Source organism: Sinocyclocheilus anshuiensis, unplaced genomic scaffold (assembly GCF_001515605.1).
Source record: "Sinocyclocheilus anshuiensis isolate Anshui unplaced genomic scaffold, SAMN03320099.WGS_v1.1 scaffold527, whole genome shotgun sequence".
NCBI lineage: Eukaryota > Metazoa > Chordata > Actinopteri > Cypriniformes > Cyprinidae > Sinocyclocheilus > Sinocyclocheilus anshuiensis.
The window spans coordinates 336,540-347,173 of record NW_015548227.1 but is presented as its reverse complement, the minus strand read 5'-3'; the positions used below and the strand labels follow the sequence as shown (position 1 = coordinate 347,173).

The window sequence follows — 10,634 nt, the reverse complement described above, 5'->3', positions numbered from 1 at the left end:
ATCACAACGCACTGGATAGCTGGCCAATCAGAGCACACCTCGCTTTTCAGAACGATGAGCTTTGTAAAAATCGACGCGTTTCAGAAAGGCGGGGCATAGAGGAGAAACAATAATGTACAGTATGTGGAAAATAATGTGTTTTTTTAACCTTAAACCGCATAAAGACATTTCATTACACCAAATACACAAAATAATGTTATTTTTAGCAACATCATATGACCCCTTTAACAATAACTTGCAAATCCTTGAAAACAGACCTGCTGTAAGCTACAATGGTATATGCTTTTGTTGAAGCCATCGGCCCGCGTTATTTCAGCTTATTCTTTAAATAATCATGTTTAACAGCAGAACTCGTGAAAACCTACATTACTCATGATTTTGCAGAGAAATTTCAACCAACTGGGGAACTGCAACAAGCAAATTCGCACCAAAAAACTCTTTAGCTCCCATCCACTCCCATGAAGCATTGCGAATGATATAAATCCAGCTAACAAAAATATGCTCTAAGAACATTTCGCTAACGTTCCCAGTGAGTTATGAAAACATCATTTCTGAATGTTCTCTAAATGTCCAGTTTTTTAAACATTTTAAAAATGTTTTTCTTGGTCAAATATGAACATTCCATTTTATCATTTTACAAACATTATGGTAATGTTACTTTGAATGTTCTCTGAACATTCTGAAACGAATAGTAACGTTTAAAAAACGTTAAACAAATGTCCAAATTTTTAAATAACATATAAAGGTTTTTGAGTGTTTTTAGAACATTATTAAAGACCGGATAACTTTGAACGAACATTCTAATAATGTTACAGCAAGAGCATTTATTCAGAACTTCAAGAGAACCTTACCAGAATCTTCTGAGAATGTTCTCTGTAAGCTGGTATAGAGTCAATCATACTACACTCTCAAACAACTTAAATAGTTGTTATGCATATTTTGCAATAAACACAAAATATATTGTTTCAACAACTGTTTTATATTTATCTATCAGTTTTAATGAGATTATGTAATTCATAATGCTTCATCGGATTGTATTTTTTCCCCTTATTAAAAACATTAAGTACACAATTATTGTCTTTTTTTTTGCTTCAAATTAAAGTTTGTAATATTGTGATTCATTGCATAGCTGGTTGGTTTGTTTTATTGCATATAACTGTTTAAAAAACACTTTTTAAAAATCCTTTTGGGAAAAATACTTCTGAAATCAAAGCTGTTGAAAAAGTGGGCGGACACTGTTGCACTCTATTAAAGTTGGCACTTTGTAATACTTTATTCTGATTGGTTGATTCAAACATCTTTGCATGGTTTCCATGGTAACACCTTGGTACTTCTATATGGGTTGTAAACTAAATTCTAGTAGCATGGCCTCATATTTACCAGTGAAGTAGATCATGTCATCTTGACCCACTGGTGTGCTTGATGTCGCTCTACTCGATGGAGCTAGAGATGAGGTGGTGGAGGTGTTCATGCGCTGCATTTCCTGCGTTTGGCCCCTAAAATTACTCGGTTCTTTGGGGCGAGTAGGCTTGGGTGAACTCTGAAGAGGAGCCTTTGTTGTTGTTGCTGTTGATGGTGGCATCATCTCACACAGTGTGTCAACTGTAGAGTTGCCGGATCTTAAAACTGACCTGCCTTCACATCTAACAGAGAAAAAGACAAATAAGCCATATGCATGTGTGTGTATTTGTAAGTAATGAGTCTTTCTTTCCATTTGCATCTTACTGTGTGTGTGGATTACACCGCTCAGTATTACTGTGGTTTGAAAACATTCCAGACGGACACGGCATACACTTGACATCAGATGAAATTGATCCTGCATTCACAAACACACCACAATGATGATAGCATGTATAACTGGCCTATTAAAACAAATGTTCAAATAATGCATCAAATGACTTGATGTATTGATGTATTTGACTGGATAAATTGATGTATTTCCCAATGAAAATGCAAGTTTGGGGCACAGAGATATATTTTTAAATAGCCAATAATTAGGAAATCATTTCCTATTTGTGACCCTGGACCACAAAACCAGTCATAAGGGTAAATGTTTTGAAATTGAGATTTATACATCATCTGAAAGCTGAATAAAGATTTTTTTTGTGATAGGACAATATTTGTGCAAAAAAATCTAAATATTGAGAAAATCGCCTTTAAAGTTGTCCAAATGAAGTTCTTAGCAATGCATATTACTAATCAAAAATTAAGTTTTGATATATTTACGGTAAGAAATTTACAAAATATCTTCATGGAACATGATCTTTAATATCCTAATGATTTTTGGCATGAAAGAAAATTCATTGGCATGAATTTTTTGGCTATTGCTAAAAATATACCCAAGCGACTTAAGACTGGTTTTGTGGTCCAGGGTCACATTTGTGGTTTTAGTGAGTGTAGATATTAAGGGGAGGGGCATTTGAATACTAGAGAGCATTTTATTGGACAAAATCCAATGAGTCATCAATATTTTTTTCCCAGAAGAAGAGACTTTCGTCGTTTGAATTTCGTCAACTTTTACTTGTTTAGATGCGTTTAAAGCTAACAGGCATAGGCTAAAAGCTACACAACTCCAATTCTGACCACACACTTCTAAGTGTTTGTGTACAGTAGCTAGATTATTTTGCCTCTTACCTTCTTTCATGACATATTCACCAGGTTTGCAGGATCTATATTTTCTACATTCCTCACATTCTTTATTGAAATTACGCTTAGAACATAACATCCCGGGCTTGCAAACACAAACAGCTTTGGTATCAGTAGAGCAATTTGTGCCATACATCAGTCCTTTCACTAACAAGAAGAAATGGACAGCAACATGTTAAGTCTTTTAAAAATTCAATGGAAAAAATGCAATATTATAATAATACAAGTAAATCTGGTAACACTTTACTACAAGGTTCCATTTGTTAACATGAACTAAGAATGAAAATACTTCTAAAGCATTTATTAATCTTAGTTCATGTTAATTTCAACATAATATATTATTAAATGGACCTAAACTAAACTAATAATGAACAGTTGTATTTTTATAAACTAACAAAGATTAATAAAAACTGTAACAAATGTATTGCTCATTGTTAATGCATTAACTAACATTAACTAATGGGATGTTATTGTAAACTGTTACTGTAAATTCATAAGAGACTGTGATATAAAACTACATGGTAAAACAAATCAGCATGTTTATGTTTAATCTGTACATTTATATTTTATAATACAATTTGGATTGAATTTTCTAAATGGAATATTTTATGCAAAAATGCAAATTCTGTCATCATTTACTCGGAAGACATACTGTAGCTTTGTGTGAGGAACAGTCAGAAATTTAACCCTTTTCTCCTCTACATGTTCATATTCAGATTGCACAAATGAGGTTTGAACAGAAGACTACAGATTATACTTGAAATATAGTGCAAGTCATATAGTGAATATATATATATATATATATATTTTTTTTTTTTTTGTAGCCTCTGGTCACCATTCACTTTCATTGAACAGAAAAGTGTGCTAAACTTCTCATTTTGTGGTTTATCGAAGAATGAAACTCATAAGGGCTTGTAAGGGCAAGAGGGTAAGTAAATTATGCCCGAATTTAATTTCTTTAAGACATATACAAATTCCAGATTAATACTGAAACAAGACTTTGTCATTGCGGAGTGCTTCATTAAAATAGCCAACTTACCATCTTTACACTTTGGACAAGAGAAACAGTTGGAAAAATGGTTCATGTTTTCAGAGTACTGTCCATCTTGGCAGGGTTCACAGATGGTGTCCGAATTACTAGTGCACATAACTGCCAGATGAGTCCCTAGAATAAATATAAACGATTCAGAACTTGGAGTTGCTTCTAAACATCACAAAAACAGTGATAGTTTGGCCTCGTAAACCAACAAGTAATGAGTTTATGAACACAAATGTTTACATTCTCTCCCACGCTCCCCTTGGTTTATGACATACCTGGTTTGCATCTACTGCAGCACAATCCCAGGTTTTTGGCGTAATATTCAAAGGCTGTATTACATGGTCCAGATGATCTATATGGCGGAGGTGTCTGTGAAAACAAAGAGGAAAAAGCCCAAAATATCAGTGACACTTTCCTTGGATTCTCAGGAACAGATACTTGTCTTGTGAACGAAACACTACCCACCAGTTCCTCATAGTCACAATATATGTCTTCTCTTTAAATCTTTTCTCAGGGATGCTAATGCTGCTACAAGGGTATTTAGCGCAGGCGTTTGCACAAGGTTCACCGACATGAAATATGTCAAAAACAGACAAAGCAAGCACAAATATCAATTTGTACTGAAAACGCTGATGTGATAGTTTCAGATCTGCACTTGTCAGCTACAACAAAGAAGCTCAGTAACAAGTGACAGACTTGGATGATATTTAGTCATTTGGCAGTTTAACAGAAACATTCCCTTTCGTGTCAGCAAGAAGCTACTCATTTCTGTGCATCGTTTTTTTTTTTCAACAACAATTTTGAAAAATAAGCTTTTGTAAAATAATATCTGAAAAAATGTAATTGTTATATAAATCTTAGCATAATATCAGTCAACAGCCATCCTGATCACTACAAACAGGAATCGCCACTAATTTGACACATTCAGATCTGCGATACCATTTGGGTTTTTCCATGCTGTTACTGATGTAAATATAGGGAAATGGGACATACAGAGTTTTCCTGATATAAAACACTTATGTTGGCACAATATTTACTCATCTGAAAAATGTTAAAGGGGTCATATGATGCGATTTCAATTTTTCCTTTCTCTTTGGAGTGTTACAAACTCTTGGTGATGTGGAAAATAATGTGTTTTTTTTTACTTTAAACCGCATAAACACATTTCATTACACCAAATACACAAAATAATGTTCTTTTTAGCAGCATCATATGACCCCTTTAATGCAAATTTGCATTATCACATTGTCAAGCTGGTCAGTAGTTATTCGGAAATGACAGAATGAAGAGTAACTGACATCATATTTGACTGTCCTTTAACCTACGCAGTGAAGAGGTGGACCACACGCATGGTATTTCTGCAGTGGAAACTGATGTGAACTGATACGAATAGCCAAAATGGGCCAAGGGCAATGGAGAGTGGCAAAGATAAAAGACTGATATTTTTGACCTCTAATGACCTTCTGACCACTATACTGAGTCTATCCTGACAGATTTGCATGCATACAGAGACTCTGCGGTGTCCATGTGCGGTAAGTGTCCATGCAGAACTCCAAATGAATGTAAACATGATCAACACTGACAGAAGGGGAGGAGGGCGGAGCGGAGGAGATCAAAAGCAGAAGTGAAATCAGAAGGAAATGACTGTTAACTAGCTAAATAATAACGTGCAAATTAGTGAGGGAGAAATAATAATGACTGGGAAACTCGGATCGGGAAACCAGAAAAGCTCTTCAGAGGAAAAGCAAAGGGACTTTTGCAAAATGTTGGGAACTTTTTGACTGCTCTAAAAGTCCAGCTTGAATTTGTTTATCTGTTTGCAGAACTTGCCACAGATCAAATTTGCCAAGAGGTCATTTATGATATTAAATGATATGAACAGCATATTTGTGTGGAAGGAATAAAAAATAAAAGAAAGGTAGTTGTGACTTTTTTCATCGGAATTGCAAGTTTACATCTCTTAATTAACAGACTATAAAGTTACAAAGTCAGAACTTTCTGTTATAAAGTCAGAATTTTGAGTTTATATCACAATTCTGAGAAACAATTGCAAGAAAAAGTCAGAATTGTGAGATAAAAAGTCACAAATTGCTTCCATATATTTGAAATAGTGTCTAGAATTTTTATATATATATTTTTTTTTAGACTGTTTGATATCCACTAAAGTGAATCTTACAAAACCTATCCAGGTCACATTTACCTCAGAATCTATGTTAAAAAAAAAAAAAAAACGAATTTTATTATGTTTAAAGAAAATTATATTATTATATTTCTTGCAGCAGTCAAGAGTAAATGTTTATTTGCAGTGAGTTCCCATGGAAACAAGTGTTTTGATGCAGTCAAATTTAACATTAAATCACTACAAATCGCATTTGACATTCAAAAGTTTAGTATTTCCCATGACTCCCAGTGCGAACCCTCAAATGGTTAAAGATGGATTCAGCATAATCCCTCGTAGATTGTTCAATCCGTATCAGCACTATTACTGATCTCTGATTCTAAAAAGGAAGTTGCTGGAGAATTGCGCTTTCCGCCACAGACCAAAATGCACAGAATGATTTAAGAGTTGTCGTAATCGAAAGACACACTCACTTTATATGGTGGGTTCTTACAAATGACTCATTTATAATTGACTAGAAGAAACTGTCTGAGATGAAAGGGCTACCATTAAAGATGACTTCAAATAAAAATTTCAGCTTATGAAAATAATTTCTGCAAGAAATGCACATCCTGATATAATCGAACAGCTTAGACATTACGAAAAATGACTGCATCATCTCTAAAACCACTGACGTCTTCTCAAATGCTCAAGATGTTAAGAGGAAATTGCTGAGGTGTGTTACTGGGAAACGACCCACATATACAGGCCAGCAGACTTCCGCCATGCAACAGTGCGCTTTACTGAAGAACAGAGACTGAGCGCTTATCTTTACAGCCAACCAAACCAGAGTAAAAGCCTTTCTCTGAGCAGATTACACCAACACGCCCAAACACATTTACACAGTGAATGCCAAAAGCACACATGTATTTCTTGTTAAAAATGCATGCAGCCTACCAAGATCATTCAGTAATCTGTACATGAATCTTTTTTATTATTTAAGCAACTGCATGCTCTTTGTTCTGAGCTTCAGCACATTTCTCAGTCACAGCAGGTTTATTTCCCCATGACTTATAGATCATGTAAGTGGTATTACAACAAGTAGAGCAAGTGGAACCTGAGGTGTAACTTTTTAAAGAGTTGACTAAACGGACAGAAACACAGAAAACAAGGCTGCTTAACAACACTTCATTTACATGCTCACTTGATATGTGGTAAAGTATGCAGATGTGTTCTAGTTAAACTGCATTATACGTGAACTCCCCACCTTCTCAATCTAGACCACAAGAAAAACTAGCTAGAAAAACGACTTGACATTACTGGATCCTTCCTTTCTTGACAGCACTTGCGTGATGCCCAGAGATGCTGCACACTAGGTTATGATGGCTAAAACTGCGGGTTTATAAAACCTTTAGGGTTCATTGGGTTTTTCCTCTCGCTTATATCAAATGATACTATATATGTAAGTACTGTAGATGAATAGGCTTCGCCTATGCCCATGATGCCCAAAATGTTGCCTAAATAGGCAGCACACTATGTTTTAAGATACCTACACATAAAAATAAAGGTTATTTATTGGCATCAAAGGTTCCATAAAGAACATCCACAGAATCTTTCCATTCCACAAAAGGTTCCACAAAATTTTAAAGTGTAAAAAAGTTCTTCAAACTAAGAAAAAATCCCATGCCCGATCATTGCACACTTTGTTTTGCCAAAGACACTCAAAATGCTGTGGCAGGTCATTCGGTTTTTCCCAAAAATATCGTCTAGATTGGCAGATTGCTGGGTTTTGCATATGCCCATTATGACAATACAGTCTATGTAGAGTGGTGCTTATGCCCAAGATGCCCAATGCTGTCTAACTAGGCAGCACACCATGTTTTAAGATACTTATGATGCTAAAAATTGCAGTTTGGTCAAGCAGTTCACTTGATTTGCCTATATTGTGTTAAAAAATGCTGTGTAGGCACACTAGCTGTGAGATTCTTATGATGCCCAGCTCGTTTTGGTTTGCCAAAGACAACCAGAAATGCTGTCTATGTAGGCCATATATTATGTTTTATGATGCCCATGCCATCTAGGTAGGCAGGTCATTTGGATTTTCATGTCGACCACCGTTCTCAAAAAAAACACACAAGCTTGCTGAATCTAAGTAGAGTGGTGCTTATGCCCAAGATGCCCAAAATGTTTTCTAAAGTCAGCACACTATTTTTTTTAAGATACCCATGATGCTCAAGAGCGCAGTTTGGGTAGGTGACTCACTTTGTCAATGTTGTGCCCAAAAAAATGCTGTGTGGGCACATTATTTGTGAAATAATTATGATGCACACTCAAAAATGCGGTCTATGCAGGAAGTTACTTTATGCTTTATGATCCCAAATATGCTGTATAGGAAGGCAGGTCACTAGATTTTCCATCATTCCCAACAAATATGATTTAGGTAGCTGTCCAAGATGCCCAAAACCATAAATATGCATCACGCTACGTTTTAAGTTGTCTATAATGCCTATATAAGATGTCAATACATGTAGTTCATTAGGTCACTATGACGGTGACACCCACAATGTTGTCTACGTAGGCAGCACACTAGGTTTCGCATATGTCCAATAATGCAGTCTAGGTAGTAAGCGCCCTAAAGTAGCCTATGCACGTGATACGCATAACAGCAGGCAGCTCGCTATGATTTGAGACACCAGCCAAGCACGCAACCTCTGCTGGAAATCCCAGCAGCGCAAGAACAGAACATAAGTGAAAATAAATATATCTTTCATTTCTACGACTCACATTTAGAATCCGAGAATAACGTTTGTTTTTCGTTTAGTGTTTTTCAGAAGAATCTTTTCAGCTTTACCAAAACAAACTTGTGAAAGTCATGTAAGTATAAGAATGAATCATAACATTGCGTTTGTCCGCAACACATATAAACCTGTTCGTTACCTTCCCCTCCGCCACGCGCCACACCGCCGCCATAAATAATAACCGTGAGATGAGAATCAGCATTATCCTTCAACGACCCTCGCGACTGAATTCCGACTGACCATCACTCACGCTCTCCGCGTCCCGGAAATGTTGCACGGCAGTCCCCCCTGCAACCAGGAAGCGACAGCGGGTTTGACACAATCACAGAGCACTGAGAGCAGACCTCTGAAGTGAGCGACATGAGCTCCTCCTGTACTTTGGAGTCGAAAACTCTTTAAACCTGGGAATAAGGATTTAGGGAAAATAACACTTATGAGGTAAATGAAGAAGAAATAATTGAGGTTTCTATATTTGTGAAAATGATGTAAAATTTTCAGTTCAGTCACTCAAATGTTACATATTAAATTAGAAAAATTAAAAATATAAGCATTCCACGGGCTTCATACACACATATACAGTCATGGCCAAAAATATGGTACACATGGGGTACTTTTTATCCCTGTGTTCACCAAACCCATCTTGAGTGTTTGCTTAAAAAGCTAATTTTTTAGTTTAATCTGACCATAGAAGCCAGTCCCACTTGAAGTTCCAGTCGTGTCTGATAACTGAATATGCTGGAGTTTGTTTTTGGATGAGCTAGGAGAATTTTTCTTGAAACCCTCCCAAACAACATGTGGTGATATAGGTGCTGTTTGACAATTTTTAAAAAGGTTTTCTGACCCCGAGACTCAACTATTTTCTGCAATTCTCCAGCTGTGGTCCTTGGAGAGTCTTTAGCCACTCAACCTCTCCTTCTCTCCGTGCATTAGTGCAAAATTGTGAATATGAATGGGAATATACTTCAGAGATATTTTACTCATAAGAATTTATAGGGGTGCCAATAATTGTGTCCAACGTGTATTTGAGAAAAACATTTATTTAATAATGATATTTCACACCATTTTACATTATTATTATCCAATGAAAGGTTAGATTTTTGTGAATTTTTTTAATAAAAGATCAAAAGGATTAACAATGCAGATTAATTTTCACAGCCTTCTTTGATCATATTTACCAAGTGTGCCGATATTTTTGGCCATGACTGTAAATCCATTAAGTGCTCTGTCTTACTATACAGGTACACAGGTGTGTATTAGACAAACAGACAGAGATAGATAGATAGATAGATAGATAGATAGACAGATAGATAGATAGATAGATAGATAGATAGATAGATAGATAAGAAATATTACATAGATAGAAGGACAGACAGAAAGAATGATACATAGAATGATAGAAAGAATGACAGAATGATAGAAAAAATTATAGATAGAATGTTTGATAGAAAGAACGGAAGATAGAATAATAGATCTAGAAAAAAACGATAGAAGGACAGACAGAAAGAATGATACATAGAATGACAGAATGATTGAAAGAATGACAGATAGAAAGAATAATAGATAGAATGATTGGAAGAATGACAGAATGATATATAGAAAGAATGGTAGATAGAACGATAGAAAGAGCTACAGAATGATAGAAAGAACAATAAATAGAATGATAGAACATTACTAGAACCAGGAAATATGACCATATTAGCTCGGTTCTGTCAACTCTGCACTGGCTCCCTATTGAACATTGCATACATTTTAAAATCTTGATAATTACTACTTATAAAGCCCTGAATGGTTTAGCTCCTCAATACCTGAGCGAGCTCATATCGCATTAGTCCTTCACGTCCGCTGAGATCTCAAAACTCTGGCCATTTGATAATACCTAGAATATCAAAATCAACTGCGTTGTTTCCATCTCTTTAACCTAGCATACACATAATACACTATCACATTTCTATCATTAAAGTCCATTAAAGGATTGTTAGGTCAACCGGAACCGGGAACAGTTCCCATAACCCGATGTACTCGCTACATCATAAGAAGAATGGCATCTACGCTA

The 10,634-nt window shown here is 35.7% G+C and overlaps 1 protein-coding gene across 3 annotated transcripts in view; it reads right to left on the bottom strand.

The window, feature by feature from the left end:
• The window catches only part of LOC107654410 (tumor necrosis factor receptor superfamily member 1B-like), an 11,842-nt gene extending 2,909 nt beyond the window's left edge, over positions 1–8,933 (bottom strand). For 2 of the 3 annotated variants that reach the window (XM_016441454.1, XM_016441455.1), the window contains exons 1-6: positions 8,721–8,933; positions 3,961–4,054; positions 3,686–3,811; positions 2,635–2,793; positions 1,726–1,816; positions 1,381–1,643 (exon numbers count right to left, since the gene is read on the bottom strand). In XM_016441454.1, coding sequence (XP_016296940.1) covers positions 1,381–1,643; positions 1,726–1,816; positions 2,635–2,793; positions 3,686–3,811; positions 3,961–4,054; positions 8,721–8,783 — 796 coding nt within the window. In that variant the 5' untranslated portion in view covers positions 8,784–8,933. Of the gene's footprint in view, positions 1–1,380; positions 1,644–1,725; positions 1,817–2,634; positions 2,794–3,685; positions 3,812–3,960; positions 4,055–4,150; positions 4,216–8,720 lie in introns of those variants that run through there. The other variant, XM_016441456.1, reaches the window with a different exon arrangement.
• Between the last annotated feature and the right edge of the window lie 1,701 nt (positions 8,934–10,634).